General features: G+C 42.4%; 1 protein-coding gene across 1 annotated transcript; it reads left to right on the plus strand.

Annotated features, from left to right (window-relative positions):
• The first annotated feature begins 672 nt into the window (after positions 1-672).
• On the plus strand, positions 673-20307 carry LOC115141210 (akirin-1-like). Its single transcript, XM_029679939.2, has 5 exons — positions 673-1021; positions 17297-17440; positions 18947-19075; positions 19662-19733; positions 19916-20307. The coding sequence occupies exons 1-5, from the start codon at positions 817-819 to the stop codon at positions 19924-19926; spliced, it is 561 nt and encodes a 186-aa protein (XP_029535799.1). The 5' UTR covers positions 673-816; the 3' UTR covers positions 19927-20307.

Below are 20307 nucleotides of genomic sequence, written 5' to 3' on the forward strand. Positions count from 1 at the left end.
AGAGGGGAGGTGAGATTGCTAAGTAACAATAACTAATTAAATCGAGCATCTAGAGCTAGCCTGAATGGCAGTCTGTTTTTGCTATCATGATTCATGCCTACTATCACTCATTGTCATGTTTGGCTTGGCAATAAACAATGTAGTTGGAAAGAGCACCAACAGATCTGGTGCTCTTGCTTGAGTTGCTCAACCGTCATTTATAAAGACATCATTGATGGGAAGTGAAAGAACATTTGAAATGCCTTTGGTTTTCATTTATGTATGTGAAGAGGGAATACAGTGTTTTGATTTAGTATTTATAAAGAACATGATAGACAACAGATACTGACTGTGGCCTACCTGTTAAAAGGAGCAGAGAATGTACCCTCGTTACCCGATTAGAAAACAATCGAGTACTCACGTGAACCTCAATTTGAGTTAAACTAAAAACAGTCGTCATAAAAGAAAAGGGGTGGATGACAACAATAAACGTGTAAAGTTGTACATTATTGACAAAATGTACCACACATGTATGCTGAACAGATAAAATGTAAAATCAAATCTACATATCACAATTATGCTCTAAAGAAGATACATTATACGTGAATCATTTATTTTCCTAAATCTAAATTCCCCCTCTTTTTGTAGAATGGTACGGCCGTCCATTGTGACGTATTGGAAATTCAGTGGATAGGCACCGCAGTTGGCTCGTTTACTGTTTCGGCAAACCGTTGTTGTGGATAGAGGGGGATAGAGGGGAAAGAGAAAGTCGGCTACAGCATTTTTAGAAGATATTTATCTACTGTACATCTTCGTTGTCTATTTTGCTCAGGCACCATGGCGTGTGGAGCTACGTTAAAGCGCTCGATGGAGTTTGAGGCCCTACTCAGTCCTCAGTCTCCTAAGCGTAGAAGGTGTAATGCACTACCGGGGGCTCCAAGCACCCCGTCCCCTCAAAGGTGCAACCTCCGTCCGCCGGTTGACTGCCCATCGCACTCGATGTCTCCCCCGACTATGGGAGGAGAACACAGGCTAACTCCAGGTAAAAAAATGGCCAAAAGTTAGATTTAGCTGTATTTCAAGGGAATGACATGGGGGAGGGGGTTAGGGTGGAGTGGAATGGGTGTTTCGCGAGAATGGGGGTTGGTTTATAAGAAGCTAATGTTAGCTAACTTAGCTGGTTAGGTTCCTACAGTAACTAGCCTAACATTTGCTCGGTAATTAAACGCAGTCAGATAGCTAACATACCATTATAGCGGGCTAACTAGTTAGCCGTTGACTAATATATTTATTTTAATTGCCTGGCATGTTAGCTAGCTAGCACCGTTATCTATGACACAAAGCAACAACAAAAAATGTTTCGGCGTCAGCTTGCGAAGATAGCTAACCTGGCTAGCTGCATAACAACCCTAACCCAGCTAGCTAACGTAATGCTTTCTTTGCATGGTCTACAATCCATGATTGGTCTCGTGTGACTAAATTAAAACATGCGAAGTTAGCAATGACCAGTTGAGTTTGCCTAGCTAGGTACTTAGTGCTAACCCACTTTATTCCATGAGCAGACTTACTTTTATATAGTAGAACGCTGCATCGAAACGTCCAAGATTTCTTGTTTAGAAGTGTGGGGGTAGTTTTTATTATTTTTGTTATACCTTCTCTGTTTTCCCTGGGCTGAGTTCATTGTTCTAACGCTTTATGCTCCCACCCGCTTGAAAATGTTATCTATCCCCTGTGAGAGTTGAGCGAGTGTGGGGGACTGCAGGGTTGGCAAGATAATTACCTGGATATCTCGACTGCAATCCAACAAAGCTCATTGAATTTGCCGTCACCGGAGTAGAGGCGAGCTATTTGACAGCATCTAATCTTCACAGCTGTCCAAACCATAATTACAATCCTTCTCCTACTTGGCACAATTTGATGTTATTTCTTTGAGATTTGTGTATAATATTTTAACTGGAGGATTACAATGTTGGGTGGGGGCTGATCTTTCTCTTTTTTGAACCCCTTGTTAATTTCATGCAGATTTTTTTTTTTAGTTTGGTGCACCACAGTAAATCCTTTTAAATTCAAACCCTGCATCCTGCTGCAGTTCAATGGACTGGCAGCTCCTGTCACATCATTTCAATGACGCAAATCTAATTTTTACCTTTATTTAACTAGGCAAGTCAGTTAAGAACAAAGTCTTATTTTCAATGACGGCCTAGGAACAGTGGGTTAACTGCCTGTTCAGAGGCAGAACGACAGCTCGGGGGTTTGAACTTGCAACCTTCCGTTACTAGTCCAATGCTCTAACCACTAGGCTACCCTGCCGCCCCGACTAAAGGTGTATGATGGACTGCCTCCTGTGCCAGAGTTTGTATGGACTGTGCACTCCAGGTCATTTTGTTTGAGGCTCCCACCCTTATCATTAGCCAGGCCTGCGTCTTGATGTGAATGCCTCCGCTGTTGAACTGGTTAACCCCCCCCCTGGTTTGTCTTTGTCTGGCCGATCTGTTTTTAAATTATTTATTTTCTAAATTTACTGCTTTTCCTTCAGCACCTAACCAAGGCAGTTAGTGGTTGCACCTTTTTACATATTTACAGGGATGTAAATGTATTAACTATTTTGATATTTGTCATTATACCCTGATGAAGAAAGCTTGTCTGTTGACATGTTGGTTATAAAGTCATGGCGTCTGAGCTCCCAGTGTGCAGCTCTCCTTTTCTACTCCGCTAGCCAGCAACTCTCCTAAACAGGTGTTTTTATTTCTCCTCCAGATTGATCTCAAAATAGGTCATCCATGTGAATCGTGTAGATCTGTAAGGTTGGGTTTGACCAAGTTTGCAGACTCAGACCCATTTTGCTATAAAAGAGGTATAAAGTAGTGATCACACCGGGGGAAGATCTGTTTATCTCAATGTCTGTGCACAGAATGCATCTTGAAGTGTCCTTTAACTAGAATATCAGAGTTTAGAGTATGATGCCAGATATGTCATATCAGAATGAGTCTTTCATCCAATATCACGTGTGGCAGCTGTGAGCAGCCAGCCGCATCCCCGAACCAGCCATTAGTCTACTCAGCTGCTTTTCTTCATCTGTTATTTAGCTGGGGTGTGCAGGCAGTGCTTTATTTTCTGTTACATTTGTTTAATATTGGTGCAGCTCGCATCACATGTTTTCATTTTGCCCTTGACATGCAGGCCAGTCTGACTAGGCTTCGCTCCCACGCAGCCTCAGTGTCACTGCCATAGAGGAAAAGCGGACCACAGTGACCGTCATGCTTGTGCCTTTACGTCACTGAAAACCGCTGAAGTTATGCCCCATATTACCGAAGTTACCTTATCCTGCGACAAACTGTCTTGTATTGTCATAGGCTATGATAGTGGACGTGAAAGGGGAACTGTGACTGGCGACCCAGTTCTGGACAAAGCCAAACAAAGGCAGTTGACCTGGTCCTGTCTAGTCCATCGTACCAAACCAGATTGTGCAACTGACATGTAGACTAGTCCTGAGCCTGTTTTGTTTGTACAATGACTTGTTTCATAGCTACATTTTTCTCTCTCTTTTGTCAGGGGACATCTGTGTATCCAGGGTTTATCTCCCATTGAAATCATTGGGCGGGCTGCCTAAGTGTCTTTTCGGGAAACCTATGTCCAAACAGGGTGTATTCATTTTCTGGATGGGGATTAACGCTTTCTGTGTAAAATTAAACTGAAAGCAGATATAAAGTATGTTCAAAAGATGATAGATATCTACAATCATTGAAATAAAGCTAGACAGTGGATTGAAAATTCCATAACAGTACATTTATTCATTGTATTGTGTTTGAGCAAAATAAAACTGCATTAGCCATGGCAAAATGCAGGAAGTTAGCTTTAAAAAAAGCTATTCTCTCTCGGCTCCATAGGAGAATGTGTAGAATCATAGGGAATTTGGTTTAAACTGAAAAAACAACTTCGCTGCTCCTTTACAAAATGTTTTCGAATTCCATTAAATGAGCTTTCGTGGAATTGCAAGAAATTGGCTTAAATGCAACACTGTCAAGAGGGGTCTCTAAAAATCTTAATTCGTCTGTGCCAACGGACCCACCATATCCCCCACCTAAGCCACCTTTTGATCCAGAAAACTCTTATCCATCACAAGCTAAGGCTGATGGCACTTTTGACCCAAAAAGCAGAAAATCAGAAAAGGGTTTTGGCAGGTTCACACGCATGCAGGTTTCAACAGCTGAAGAAGCTTGTGTAACGGGCAGATGCGGGAAGAGGTGTCTTGTCTGCCTTCCTGTGTGCAATGGATTTGTCTTGCGGCTGTTTACCCTTATCACACAATCGCCTTAGCCTCTTTCCCTTGATTTGCTGTGTTTTCTTTCACCACTTTAATGTTTTTTGTATGTACAGGCCAGCTATCCTCCAGCTTCATGCACACTGGCATTTTACTCAGTATCTGCCTCGCTTGCTGAATTCCATACTGCATAGCAGCTGCAGAGGGGAAAGGAATGTAAGATGTTGGTGTGTCTGCAGACATTGGGCCCAGATACCTGATCTTATGCTCACCTTTACCCTGCGAGAGGCCACACTAGCTCTGCAAGCTAGCTTCTCCGCTGTGGGTTTTCCAGTGAATTCAGTTTCTGTTCAGCCCCCCCTACACACACAAGCCAATCAGGTTTCCTTTGTTCTCCTCCCCCTTCAGCCCACTTGATTGGTATAATTATTAACTGATCTATGAGACTTTAATGAGGACCAGTCAACCTTTTTCATTCAGGATGCATTGGTGAGTATTAAAACTGTCACCTGTGATAAAGTGAAGGGTGCTATGGTAGAAGGTATCCAAAGGTTTACGTTTAGTGTCTGCTGCTGCAATCTGGTGTCACCATAGTCCAGAACTGGCAGGGAAGTTGACTGTACAATCTGCTTTCTATTTAAGGAGAGCCCAGATCTATTGAAAAAGACTACTTTAAATCTTGGAATTTTAACTAGCTCATCCATGTTTTTTAAAACATTTTATTCTTTGTGCATCCAAATGTCCAGATATTTATATGCGGGAACCTAATCGATGGGAGAACCATCTAATGAATAAATATATAGTTCACCTGAAATGTTTTTGCAAGAATTAGAAAACAGCAAATTTAGTCTTGCCCGCCTTACATATGTCAGTATCCCTGCTGCACAAATAGCTTGTGATTTTAGTTAGGGATGTGAGAAATGTTAACTGATAAAATGCATTTTAAACATTTTATTTTAAAATTCCACGCAAATTCACAATGTCGCGGCCAGCAACGGTCATTTAATTTTTCAAAGTATTGCCTGCCATACAGTACTTTGCTGCTGTCGCTGGCCTTTCTCTGCCATTTTTTTACAAAGTTAGCGACTATGATGTAGTGGTGGAGGGTGAATTCCTTGAGTCTTTCCACGTCGACTAACATTTCTTTGCTCAAATATTTTTTTATTGAACACACAACAATGGTCTATAGGTAGTTTGTAGAGAAGACAAATGTGAAATTCTTATACAAACATAAAAGAGCAGACGGATATAAAAAGACCCAGAGTTCTAGGTAAAATAAAAAATCTGAACAAGGACACCCCCCTCCCCCCCTATTGCTAGGATAACGGGGCAAGCACATGTTGCCCCAGGGTAGATGGAAAGATCACAGGTGAGAGTGCATTGAAATGTACAATTTCACAACCCGGAATGGTTCAAATAAGAGTGGCGAGGTTGCCAGATTTGCTCAAATTTGGGTTAATCATTGCTCAAAATTATATCATGTTTTCCTAAGTGTTTGCCAAATCACTGAGCCATAATTTGGTAGAGGGAACTTCCTCCTTTTTCCAAAACAAAAAAAAAGTATTTTTTTCCCAAAATGAGACAAATTTGTTGGTGTGGCTTGGTTAATCTGTGTAGGATTTCTGAGACTCCCAGGATGATCAGCAGTAAATCTGGTCAGTCAGTCTCCAGAACTTCAGAGAATCCCAAAAAATCCACACCAATAATCATGCAGGTTAGAGCATAGCGCAAAGCAGTGGAGTAGCTGTGGAAGGTACACATGACATTTATCATACATCCCCCTATATTATATGCACCTCTAATTTTTGGAAGAGTGTAATCTGTAAGATCTTGGATGTCTAATCTGTAGGTATCTGAATAAGTTACTTCTGGGAAGATTATAGGTTTCCCTCAGCAAATGAAAGGAGGCAAAGGTCCCTTCTATATATAGATCCCTTATGGTATTGATCCCTAGCTCTCCCCATCGCTCAAGTTATCAAGGTTAGAGGGGGCAAAAAAGGGATTCCTCACTATAGGTAGCAGACTCATATCATTCCTAAGGCAGGCCTGGGCAATTATTTTCCATGGAGGGCCACATTAGAATATATTTTTGCAATTGAGGGCCAGAGACATTATATACGTGTGTATGACTGGCAGATATGTCTACTATAAATCACTCCCAGATATGCTACTTATTTTACTTAACAATGCGATGAACTACAGAGGGAAAAGTACACTGCATTCGGCACCACGGACAGAACTCTTGTGAACGGGTATGCACAAAAACACAGAGCTCAACATTACATTTAAACTACTCCGTGTGAGGAGTGAAGTCTCTGAGCATTGACTAGAGCAGTGAAGTCAGGTATATTTTCTGTCGCTATGCGCAGGATTGCTGAGAGTCAGTAAGAGATGATCTGTGCCTTGACTTATCATTTAATCACTGAAAATGTCTGTTCACTTATAGGTTGGCCCAAATAGTACAAACATGTTCTGAGCATGACTCCTAATCTTTGGGAAGTTTTTTTGTTTGAGAGATGTATAGAACCCCGTCGGTGCTATTGTTTTGGATAGTTTCCAATCTCTGCATCAGACTGAAAATCGATAAGCTCAAGTTGCAGGTCAGTGGGAGCGTTATCCACGTTGAAGGTGAAAGAGGAAACCAACAGCATGTCATTTTCCAACACTTTGAAATCCTCAATGATGAACTCACCGTTCAAAGCACGAGGCAGCAATGTGTACTTCTCCCGCTGGTCATCTGATAGGGAACAGACTAGTAGTGTCGGAAGGTGGGTGAAATTGTTGGCTTCTACTTGGAGCATCAGGAGGAGTAATTTTTCCCCTGAAGGCTTTGACAAGGCTGTACAAAAATACCTTTCCCTTGTAGTTTGGAATTCAGTCCATTCATGAGTGCCATGATATCCACCGTGAAGGCAAAATCAGCCAACCATTATTTATCTTGCTGTTGAGGGAAATCCACATTTTTCTTAACTTGCAGAAACTCAAATCTGACATCAGGTCCCACACCCTTTTAAGCACCTTCCCCAAACTCACAAATTAAATATATTGAGACACAGCTTAGCCTTTTGTTAATCACGCTGTCATCTCAGATTTTCAAAATATGCTTTACAGCCAATGCTAGACAAGCATTTGTGTAAGTTTATCATGGCATAATGCTATGCTAGGCCTGCTATGCAGGCAACATTTTCACGAAAATAAGAAAAGCAATCAAATTAAATCATTTACCTTTGAAGAACTTCGGCTGTTTTCACTCAGACTCCCAGTTAGATAGCAAATGTTCCTTTTTTCCAAAAATATTATTTTTGTAGGCGAAATAGCTCCGTTTGTTCTTCACGTTTGGCTGAGAAATCGGCCGCAAAATGCAGTCACTACAACGCCAAACTTTTTTCCAAATTAGCTCCATAATATCGACAAACATGGCAAACGTTGTTTAGAATCAATCCTCAAGGTGTTTTTCACATATCTATTCGATAAATTATCCACTGGGACAATTGGTTTCTCATAAGAAGCGATTGGAAAAATGGCTACATGTGTACTTTACGCAAGGTTTTCTGCAGGAGCCATCATGTGACCACTTGCTCAATGTGGTCCCTTACGACTATTCTTCGACATAAATGCGTAAAAAGACGTCACAATGCTGTAGACACCTTGGGGAATACGTGGAAAGCGTACGCTCATTCGTAGCCCATTCACAGCCATATAATGAGTCATTGGCATGAAGCGGTTTCAAGAAATGCGGCACTTCCTGATTGGATTTTTATCTGGGTTTCGCCTGTAACATCAGTTCTGTTGCACTCACAGACAATATCTTTGCAGTTTTGGAAACATCAGTGTTTTCTATCCAAAGCTGTCAATTATATGCATAGTCGAGCATCTTGTCGTGACAAAATATCTTGTTTAAAACAGGAACATTTTTTATCCAAAAATTTAAATACTGCCCCTAGAGTCGCAACAAGTTTTAATTTGATTCCAGATATGGACAATATGATTTACTATAAAGTGACATAGCCAACTTGATGGGACATGATCACACCACCAATAAAGAAGGGGTGGCAATCGTCTGGCTCCATACTAAGCGAGCAGCCACAACGTAACAGCACGGAGGTTAGCGGCCCAATAGTAAAATCTACAATTTGGGAGAGCCAGTCCTCCCATCTTGGACTTACAAAAGGTTTTCTTTTTTACCTGTCCACTTTTTTAAAGAGAACATCTTTTTTTTAATATAATTGATTTATAGTTGTCTCATTATTTATGAAATCACTTGGATATCAATACTGGGATGTTCTGGAATAGGTAAAGCATTTGCTGGAGGAAGACCATATTGAGGGCATTCATTCTTCTGAGCAGTAAAATTGGGAGTTCTCCAAAATGTGTATGTTTGCCTTGAGTTTTCATCAGAGGGTGGGAAATTATCTTCAAATGGTGTGTTTTGGTAACTACAATTCCTAGGTGGGAAATATTTTCAGCGCACAACCCTGCCTTGTTCCTCTAAAGGTTAAATCGGGGCGACTGATTGGTTAGTGGGTGTTCCTGCACATGGGTATGTGTATATACAGTGGGGCAAAAAAGTATTTAGTCAGCCACCAACTGTGCAAGTTCTCCCACTTAAAAAGATGAGGCCGGTAATTTTCATCATAGGTACACTTCAACTATGACAGACAAAATGAGGGGGAAAAATCCAGAAAATCACATTGTAGGATTTTTTAAAATAAATTTAATTGCAAATTATGGTGGAAAATAAACTTTTGTTATTGACCAAATACTTATCATATACCCTTTGTTGGCAATGACAGAGGTCAAACATTTTCTGTAAGTCTTCAAGGTTTTCTCACACTGTTGCTGGTATTTTGGCCCATTCCTCCATGCAGATATCCTCTAGAGCAGTGATGTTTTGGGGCTGTTGCTGGGCAACACAGACTTTCAACTCCCTCCAAAGATTTTCTATGGGGTTGAGATCTGGAGACTGGCTAGACCACTCCAGGACCTTGAAATGCTTCTTACGAAGCCACTCCTTCGTTGCCCGGGCATTGTGTTTGGGATCATTGTCATGCTGAAAGACCCAGCCACGTTTCATCTTCAAATCCCTTGTTGATGGAAGGTTTTCACTCAATCTCACGATACATGGCCCCATTCATTCTTTCCTTTACACGGATCAGTCGTCCTGGTCCCTTTGCAGAAAAACAGCCCCAAAGCATGATGTTTCCACCCCCATGCTTTACAGTAGGTATGGTGTTCTTTGGATGCAACTCAGCATTCTTTGTCCTCCAAACACGACGAGTTGAGTTTTTACCAAAAAGTTATATTTTGGTTTCATCTGACCATATGACATTCTCACAATCTTCTTCTGGATCATCCAAATGCTCTCTAGCAAACTTCAGACGGGCCTGGACATGTACTGGCTTAAGCAGGGGGACACGTCTGGCACTGCAGGATGTGATTCCCTGCCGGCGTAGTGTGTTACTGATGGTAGGCTTTGTTACTTTGTCCCAGCTCTCTGCAGGTCATTCACTAGGTCCCCCCGTGTGGTTCTGGGATTTTTGCTCACCGTTCTTGTCATCATTTTGACCCCACGGGGTGAGATCTTGCGTGGAGCCCCAGAACGAGGGAGATTATCAGTGGTCTTGTATGTCTTCCATTTCCTAATAATTGCTCCCACAGTTGACTTCAAACCAAGCTGCTTACCTATTGCAGATTCAGTCTTCCCAGCCTGGTGCAGGTCTACAATTTTGTTTCTTGTGTCCTTTGACAGCTCTTTGGTCTTGGCCATAGTGGAGTTTGGACTGGGACTGTTTGAGGTTGTAAACAGGTGCCATTAATTAATACAGGTAATGAGTGGAGGACAGAGGAGCCTCTTAAAGAAGTTAAAGGTCTGTGAGAGCCAGAAATCTTGCTTGTTTGTAGGTGATCAAATACTTATTTTCCACCATAATTTGCAAATAAATTCATTAGAAATCCTACAATTTGATTTTCTGGATATTTTTTCCATTTTGTCTGTCATAGTTGAAGTGTACCTATGATGAAAATTACAGGCCTCATCTTTTTAAGTGGGAGAACTTGCACAGTTGGTGGCTGACTAAATATTTTTTGCCCCACTGTAGATGCTGGATCCATTTTATGAACCCGTCTCCAATATTACATTTCTGTAGAACCACTCTACTTGGTCTAAGGCTTTGTCAGCATCGAGATTTAACGGCAAGGTCATCGTTGGGTAACCTGAGAAATACAATGTTGAAGAGGCGCCTGAGATTGAGGAATGAGTTTAGGTTGGCATAATGCCGGTCTGGTCCGACTGGACCAATTTGCCCACTAAAGTGCTAAGCATTTTAGACAGAGTTTTTGCAAAGATCTTCTGGTCTGTATTGGACTGTATGACCCTACTTCCAGAGCTTTCCCTTTCATGTATAACTGTAACAACTGCCTAATTCAAAGTAGGTGGGAGAGCTCCATCGTCTTTGGCCTGAACAATCAGTTTGTGCAGGTAGGGAGAGAATGTTGTTGAATGTTTTATGGAATCAATCTGGGCCCGGGGTCTTATCACTCTTTAGATATTTAATTGTTTCTCAGATTTCCTTATTCTGGAAGTTAGAATCTTCCTGGTTCAGGGCAGGGAGATTAAGTCTTCCAAAAAGTTGTGCATGATTAAAGGGTTAATATCGGCCTTAGATGGGAATCTGTCATTGATGTCCTTGGGAGAAGAGCGTAATTTCCCTAGTTACACTTAATTTTGAATCATTGTCATTCTGTATTTCAAGGATGTCTGGCCAGTAACTTGTATGGTTTGTCACTGAACTCCAAATATTTTATTTTTGTATAGAGGAAAGATCAAACCATTTTTATGAGAACCAGATTTGTATATTCTAAAGCGTATAATTTAATTTGTTTCTCCATAGATGGATGACTATTGTCTCCGTCCAGTAAGTCGACTCCCATTTCTCAGTATCAAGATTTGGAATCGACTCCTAAGATTCAGTGTTTTTGGAATGGAGGGGACTGATTTAGTTGCTGTACTTCTGAGAACACACAACTCTTTCCTATCGAGGGACATAGTATAGGCAGGTCGGTCACTAGGCAGCCAGTCAGAACTGTGCACTAGGCCCATCTATTGGCACTCAAAAGCTGCATCTCGCATTGGAACGCTATATCTTGCATTTCTTGGCTCGCAACTTCAGTAAAGTAGGGCCTATCATCAATGAATAGGCTAGAATATTCTACAAACAGACTGAACACGTTCACATCCCTACTTGTAATACATGTGCTGTATTGTCATGACAGATGGCATCAGCTCAGATGTCTTCAGTGGGTAACTTAGTTGATTTGGATCTACGTGCAGAATTTCTTAAGATTACCTTCCAGGTTCTTACCTTAATGGGCAATAAATTAATCTGCTTTGTTTTTGAAGAATACTGCAACCTGACCTACTTTTGTGCTAATGTTCAACACAGCGTTAGCCTAGTACTTCTCGCCAGAATTTTCCTTCAATTCATTATACCTTAACTTCAGTTGGTAAGCCCTGTGGCCAGTTGCCACCCATAGTCATGCTCTAGTAGCAACCAATTATGTCTATACTTTAAGAGGGTCTTTGCTACATCAACTTGGCCTGACTCACAATACAGCCTTCTTCCTGGTGGCTTTGGAGTCCGTAAGTCCCCCACTATACTTCAGCAATGGAGGGTGAAATGAGTCAGACGGCCTGTTTTTCCTCTTCACCGCCACCCGTCGTCCCCACGTACAACTTATCTGGCCTATCTCTTGCCTTGTACACTTTTTGTTTGTTCTCTCCCTGAGCTTTTTAGCTGAGGCTTTTCCCTCTCGCAGGAAGTCTGTGATTGATTGCTTTGGCCTGGCTGTGGCAGGGTCGTTGTTGCTAGGCAACACCCCAAGATCGGTATTCTGGTGGTTGGCGGTGACAGGCGGTAGGGGAGGGAGTTCACTTGTCACTCAAAAGGTTACCCTGGAGCTCTGAGATCATTCAGCACAGCACACCCAGGTGCAGATATACCCTGGTTCGGAAAAGGATGTCTCTTGTCAACTTAATGCATTTGATCAAATCAGGGGTGAAAGTAAAACTGTCCAGTATGGTGTCCCAGCAAAATAAATAGCGGAGGTACCCCATACTTGTGTAACATCATCAGCATATCACAATAATTGAAACAAAATGTAATAAACTAGGCTTTTTACACCCTTATTTGTCATTAGCCAACTATGTCACAGGCATGAAAAATTAGCAAATGGACTTGAAAATGGGTGGTATAGCTTTTGCTCCAAAAACGCAATGTGGTTCGATGAGAATACTGACATTTTGCCAAGGCAGAGATGAATGGCCGATGTGTGTGGACAGCAGTGGATGCATGAATTCTGGCCTAATGACAATTGACAAAATGTCATTACACTTGGTGGTGTATTGTCTAACTGGTGTCTATTTCCTTTCAACAGTTTTTGGATGCTGGAAATATGTTGCAAGGAGATGAATGTGTGTGGGTTGCACATTTTGGGGAATATTCAAAGATGGAAACTTTCCATGGGAATTAACGGAAATATATGCAAATTATTACCATTTTAAATGTGATTTTTGCATTGGATATATTTACCATATATGGAGACGAACATTTGACCTTATAAGTAGACATAATTGCAAATTATTAAATCATTCCAATAGGGAAAAAAACTATTTAGTTACGAATTGAACTTTAATTAAATTGTTGACTCTTCACATGGGATGATTTCCCTGAAAAACAAAAAGGGAATATTGAATGACCCATCGCATTTCCCAAAAATGTTTTCAACATACATTTGAGAAACATCTGTGAAATGATAACAAAAGCTTGTGTTTCTAGACTGTCTTCCTCTCAGGCTTCCATGTCTTCTCCCTGGACCTCAATGTCCACCTCTTGAACATTAGACTCTGAAGCCTTATCTTCACTGTCACTTTCCAACCTTGTTGAGAATGGCTTGTTGTCAGGCTTAAAAAGCCTCAAATTTGCCTGTATGGCCACCAATTTTTCAACCCTTGTATTGGTCAGCCTGAGTGCTTTGGTGTGTGTTCAAACAAGGACAGCGCTCTGAGGCGGCTGATGTTGGTGGTATTTGGAGGATGATAATGGCAACCTGGGAAAGAGCCTCCGATCCACAAAGTTGATGAGATATGTTGGCACGACTGCCATATTGCATCTCCACCCCAAAGCCCTTGCTTGGAAGTGTATTTCGCTAGACTGCCAAGAACCTTGCCCTTATCCAGGCCAAGGTGGTGAGACACTGTAGTGATGACACCATAGGCCTTGTTGAGCTCTGCACCAGGCAGGATGCTCTTGCCAGCATACTTGGGGTCCAACATGTACGCTGCTGCGTGTATAGGATTCTGCCTGAATCCCAGTCTTCACGCTTTTTGATGCATTTCAGAACTGCAGTTTCCTCTGCTTAGAGCAGCAGTGAAAGCAGTACGTAATTCTTCTCTTACATCTGCAAGCAGAGTCTGAACATTAGAAAGGATGGCATTGTCTCCCTCAATCTGTGCAATGGCTAGTGCTATAGGTTTCAGGTTGCTTACCACTCTCTCCCAAAATACATCATCCAGGAGGATCCTCTTGATGGGGCTGTCCATATTGGCAGACTGTGATATGACCATTTCTTGGAGAGACTTCTTCCCCTCAATGGGTGTTGCTGAGCAGTTTCAATGTGGTGCTCTTATTCTTCTCACTTTGCTTTGTGAGGTAGATTGCTGCTATAACTTGATGACCCTTCACATACCTAACCATTTCCTTGGTTCTATTGTAGAGTGCATCCATTGTTTTTGGTGCCATAATATCCTTGAGGAGCAGATGCAATGCATGACCATTACAGCCAATGGCTGTGATGTCAGGGTAGATAGACCAAGCAGCCTTCACGTTCACAGCATTGTTGTCACCAGTACAAATACCTTCTGTGGTCCAAGGTCATTGACTGCCTTCAGCTCATCTGCAATGTAGAGACCGGTGTGTCTGTCCCTATGTCTGTGCTCATTTAGAATACTAGTTGAGGGGTGGAGATGTAGTTAATTATTCCTTGCCTACGAACATTTGACCAGCCATCAGATTGCAATAGTCTGCTTTCTCAATGATTTGCTTGACCTTCACTTGACCTCTGCATCCAGCAAATGAGTAGACAAAGCATGTCTGGTTGGAGGGGTGTATGCTGAGCGCAGAACAGAAATCCCTTCCAGCTAACTTTTTTGACGAATTTAATCCAAATTCCCGGGCCTAACTTCCCATGGAAATTTACCGGAACGTTTATGACCCTTTGCAACCCTTATAGCTTAGTAAAGGAGCCCTTTTTTTAAAAGTGGTTTGTTTGACAATCAGATGCAAATATCATGACTTGTTTATGCCACATTAAAGGTAATGCATTTCAAAACTTAAATGATAAATCTTTTACGATGAGGCCCACAGAGATCCAATTAGAATGACATTTTCCCTATTAATTCAATTATTTTATTTAATGCACAAATAGGAGGTCCCGTACCGGGAGGAAATGAAATCTACTTTCACCCCTGTATCAAATGGAGTGTTTCAAAATGTAGCCTACAGGAATTGAGATGCCGGTGACTTTTGCAGTCATGGCACTGACATAAAGAACCAAACCGTTTGACAACTTCATTTTAAGGAGTGATTTATGACTTGGGCTTAAGCCTCATTGTAGGTAAGCTATTTAGATAAACAACGTGATGCTCAAGCTAATAGATCATTGCACCAATCTATTTGGGGTAGCATTGGCAGACAATCTCACACAGTGGCCTTTCAACGAGTACGTTCATGCAGCATTGTGAAACATTTGAGTCATGCCATCAAACAACTGTTCAAAGGGGAAGCAAGCCCCTTTCATATACTCCTGTCTCTGGGGTAAGTACAGCTTTTATTCAGTTAACGTTTAGCAGTGGCTAAATAAACACTGCTTGTCGGATTCTCGCTGCATTGTTAACACAGGAAGGCTTCAGCTCATCAACTCCCTTGCTGCTCCTGTCCTGCTCTTCTTGTGGTTGTGTACTCTGAACATTTGAAGCCTCCAGCTTGATAATACATGGCCGGCCAGTCAGTCACATGTCTAGCTACCTCCCTCTCGAAATGGCATCTGAGAAGCTAGTTTACAGTTTGTCTTGCCTAGATTCCGCTCTCTCCTTGCCTCAGAGCGCATTGGATGCAAATATTCAATATGTCTCTCCCCTCAGACTACTGCTTACAATGCATTTTGAGGAGGTGAAGAAATATGAATTGAGAATGCTGGCTTGCTTCTCCCTCAAAACAGCTCACAGAGACATGCATGTTTGCTCTTAACTTGATATGGCTGCTGCTCTCTCAACCCAAGATAAGTGAGGCAGGCCTCCCTAGGTGGGCCCTTCGCCCTTTGAGGTGGAATAAGGATGTTACGTCACACTCTGGCTATCAACACTGGTTAGGGGAACGGCATAGCCTAAACATGTTTTTTTTCTTGTTTTCGTTCCTAATAGATCTTTGAACTTTACACCCAATCTGTGAAATTTCAGTTTAGAACCAGGTTGATAGGTTTTAGTTTTGTCTTGTATGTTGGCTAATGTTCTTAGCCTAGTCAAAACCCTATGCAAGTGAGGTGCCAGGTCTTAGTGGATCTGATTTGAAATGGTTTCCAGTGGGATATGGACTCTTGCCAAGAAAAGTCTTCACTGATTAGGGGCTACTTCCTCCAGGGTTGTTTGCTGAATACTGGAATTGGCCTTGAAGTTAAGTCATGGCTTTAGTTGTAGTCTCACTGCTTAGGCTAAAAAGAGTGTGTTCCACCACTGCTTGAGCACATGTAGGGCCTAGCTCTGTCCAGATCTCTAGGCTCGTCCCTAGGCTTAGTGTTGCCAACATCCGGTTTTCAGGGCTAATGCTAATTCACCCTAGCTACCTTTTCTGCTGAAAACTGGATTTGGGAACTCCACTGTGGTGTTTTTCCTTTACGCCTGCTATGTTAGATTACCTCATCCCAAATGGCACTCTAATCCCTTCATAGCGTAGTGCCCTACCTTTTTGATCAGAGCCCTACATGGAGAATAGGGTGCCATAGGGACGTAGCCTGGCTAAGGCCCAGCTATGCAGTGATCAAAGACCTTGGAGGATGAAACCCAACCCAGTTTCTCTGGAAAGGAGGCTGTAGCATGGCAGGCCGGTGCCCTGTTTCATGCTCCTTCCTGCCCTCTATTGTAGTCAGATGTCACCAAGATCTATTTAAATGAATCACTCTGCTTTGTGCTTGTTGCTCCTGCTTGTCAACAAAGGTCTCCAGCTTTAGCACCACTGCCAAGTAGACCTGTGCGTCAAATATTAGAGTAGTTTTCTTGCTGTGTTATTGCCGGACATGCTGGTACAAGATAAGCGGTCTACTATTTTTGTCTTGGCTTATTTAGCCTCTCAGACATGAAGACCTGTTAAGCCTGACTGTCTCCTAGTCAGCTAGGGATTCGTCACAATTCCTGAAAGATTTGAAGGAAGAAGTGAAACTGAAACTGCCCTTTCTTGCCAGTCACGGGATCTCAGAAGGGGTGGATTCTTTTTGAGGAAGTGTGCTGTGGGGGTTGACACAGCTGGTGTGTTTGTCGCTGATGTTGGTCTCACCCAGCTTTAAAGCACTTCTTCCTGTTAGTGCGTTTTGTTTTGAAAACCACATCAGCTGAACACTGCAGCTCACACAGGATGTGTGCATAGCTGTGGGCCTTCATTTAGGCTTGAGGGAAAACATTCTGCTCTCATTGAACACTACGCCTACTAGGCCTATAGCATGATTGTAGCTTGTAGTGATCAACAACATGCAATTTTGGAACACATTGGCATTCTCAGAAGCTGAATGTTTCTAGCTTTCTGACATGGCTGGTTTGCTATGATCAAAGACCATCTAAAATAAACCGGTCACCTCTTATGTTTGTGCTTTCAAGGCAGGCTGTGGCTTGTCTTCTAAAATCAACTAGACGGGCACCATTTTCATATTGGTAGTCCCGGCATTATTTGTCCTGAGTGCTGGTTGTTCACGGCCCTGTTTATGACTGTCCCCTGTGTTCTGTCCCCTCTACAGAGCAGATCTTCCAGAACATCCGTCAGGAGTACAGCCGCTACCAGAGGCGACGGCAGCTGGAGGGGGCCTTCAACCAGAGTGAGGCTGCCTGTAGCTCCACCGATGCCCCCAGTTCCGCCCTCACCGCCCCCAGCTCCCCACCAGGTGAGACCCTGTGAGAGAGGGGGGGCAACTGAGTCCCCTGCCAGACCCCATCACCACTCATGGTGTTCAGTGTGAGCACACCGCGATAATCCAAACCCCCAAAATTTCAGCCACAGACGTTACATAATGATGCTTGGAGTCGGTATACGTTTTTATAGATACCATTGGCTCAAGTCGGTGCCCTCTTCTTTTTGATGTCTCCAAACACATAGACAATTAATTTTGTTTTTTTTATGAACTTTTAACTAGGTAAGTCGGTTAAGAACAAATTCTTATTTACGGTGACTGCCTAGCCCGGGCAAACCCTCCCCTAACTTGAACGACGCTGGGCAAATTGTGCGCCGCCATATGGGACTCCCGATCACGGCCAGTTGTGATAGAGCCCGGGATCGAACCAGGATCTGCAGTGACTCCTCCTTAGATCTCTGCATCACTTGGGAAACCATCGACTTGAATGCGATTTTCTGCCACTCCGTTCTAGTAATTATAGTTCTCTCCTAGTTCGGAGACTATTGCCTGGAATTTAGCTTATGAAAGCTTTGGTCAGATTCGAAATGGGTCAAAGTACACTTAAAAGCCCAGGGTATGAATCATTCAGCCTTCCCCTGGATCCAGCTCCAAAGTCACGAGACTTTGGCAACGGGGCCTCGTTCGTGCCATGTGACCCTCCTTGATGGAATATTAAATTCTGCGGCACACCTAATGTCCATATTCATTTATTTAGAGGTAATGACCTCCCATCTGATTCATTCTGCAAACCATCTCTTTTCTGTGACAAATGTTTTATTATAATAATAATATAGGGTTTATTTTAAATATTTTGATAGTTCCTTACTCATTATGGTTAAGTTGTTTGTACCCCTTAGGAGCGTCCCAAGAATCTGCGCAAGAAATAAGAAAATTTAAGCTCTGGTATGTTTTTTTTACGATGTTTCTTTTGGGCTGAAGTTGCGACCACGGACACCGTCATGTTTGTTTCTATAGCAGAGGCTCTGGTATAGCTAACCAGAGCAGTGTGTGTATATACAAATTAAAGCCTAATCCGACTTGCCTGAGCTAATGGTTTTCACAGACTAAGTAAAATGATACAAATTCCTTTTGCTCGTGACACGTGCCCCTCAAGTGATACAAATGTAACAGCCTGAGCGCACTAGACTTAAAACAAGATACAGATGCAACCAGGTACCATTTTCATGTTTGAGACCAGCCACCTGGAAAGCTGAAACTGGGGAGTATTTCTGTCTAATAAAGCCCTCTTGTGGGTAGAAACTCAATCTGATTGGCAGGTCCTGGCTCCCCAGTAGGTGGGCCTATGCCCACCCATGGCTGAACACCTGAGTTCAAGGCACGCAGCACACCGGTTGGGAACCAGTGCTCTAGGCTGCTGCTGAGTTGAAGGCGACAAACGTCTGCGCAACAATTTCTTGCTTGCCATCTATTCCTAGAGAGGACATTGAACTCTGACCTGGGCAATGTCAGCTTATTTAAAATCTCACTGTGTCCCAGGTGCCTCGAGGAAGGACCAGCCGTCGTTCACACTGAGGCAGGTGAGCTACCTGTGCGAGCGCTTGCTCAAAGACCATGAGGAGAAGATCCGGGAGGAGTATGAACAGATCCTCAACACAAAACTTGCAGGTACAGACCGCACATTGGCATATCACCATCCTTAAACCTCAGTCAAAAGGGCTTTTCACATTACTTAGCCAAGCCGAAAAACAAGCTGAGCTGGCATGGTTACGCATCAACTGTAGATGCTGGATCCATGCTAAAAATGTCAGCTAGCGGAGTGGTTCGGGTCAACACGACAGTGTGAAAATGGCTTTAGTTTTTGTTCCTTCTGTCTTAAGAAAAATCTTAAATGTTATGGCACCCTGTGTGCAATAGGAGAGGCCTATTGGCTTCTCCCCCAGAACACATTTAATGCCTTTATCTAATGTCCTGCTGATTTTGTTTTTGTTTAATTAAGGGCTGCTCTTGGCAGATATGAAATTATAGACTAGACACTACTAGCCAAGACTGCTAATATTTATAGAATATAAATCTGCTCTGACTGGAATGATCAACCGTTTAGCTGATGTTTAGTGAAGGCTGAAGCACCAAGTATTATTTTTTTGCATCACATGTAGAAAGGACACCAATATGTGTTGATATATATCTGGTACTTGAATCTGCACCTTCAGTTTTGTACTAATCCAACAGCCATTTTGATCTTCTGTTACAGAGCAATACGAATCTTTTGTGAAATTCACACAAGATCAGATCATGCGAAGATACGGCGCAAGGCCTGCTAGTTGTAAGTATCAGGAGTTTGTCTTCACATTTTACCCATACACAATTTTGCTTCTGAAGAGTAAACAAAGCAATCCCTACAGCCACATAAAATAGATTTCTCTGTTCAGAGTTCTAATGCATTATCTTGTCATCTCATTTCTGTCTTCATGCTGTTTTCATCCATTATTCATCCCTCTGTTTCAGATGTCTCTTGAATTCCCCATCGACGAGGTACCAGCTTTTCTCACAAGATGGCTGCTCTTCTACTGCCCCTTCCTCAACTAGATTTGTGTTTTTTTAATGCTTTTTTGGGTGCCATGGTTTATCCATTTTTATTATTTTTTATTTTTTGTCAAACTGTCTGCTGGCCAAAGCGCTATTGCTCTGGATTTTTGACAAAAGCAGCTCTGTCGTTCTCCCCAGTGCTGTAGTGGCTTTTCTGATCCTTCTGTATTATAACCTGCCAGCACTGCCCCCTCTGCAGAAGCTGTATTACTAAAGCCCCCTGGCCTCATCCAACCAGGTTCTTTTTCTTTTCCAACTCTTTACCTGAGGATGTGGAATTCTTTTGAAAATAAAATTTCTGTGATTTAAAA

This window comes from Oncorhynchus nerka, linkage group LG14 (genome assembly GCF_034236695.1).
Source record: "Oncorhynchus nerka isolate Pitt River linkage group LG14, Oner_Uvic_2.0, whole genome shotgun sequence".
Taxonomy (NCBI): domain Eukaryota; kingdom Metazoa; phylum Chordata; class Actinopteri; order Salmoniformes; family Salmonidae; genus Oncorhynchus; species Oncorhynchus nerka.

What these genes read in the sequence shown, in the direction of transcription:
- LOC115141210 (XM_029679939.2), top strand. Translation starts at nt 817, where the DNA reads ATGGCGTGTGGAGCTACGTTAAAGCGCTCGATGGAGTTTGAGGCCCTA. An exon ending in CGCCCCCAGCTCCCCACCAG is followed by an intron (nt 17,441 to 18,946) that starts GTGAGACCCTGT and finishes ACTGTGTCCCAG; the next exon opens with GTGCCTCGAGGAAGGACCAG. An exon ending in CCTCAACACAAAACTTGCAG is followed by an intron (nt 19,076 to 19,661) that starts GTACAGACCGCA and finishes CTTCTGTTACAG; the next exon opens with AGCAATACGAATCTTTTGTG.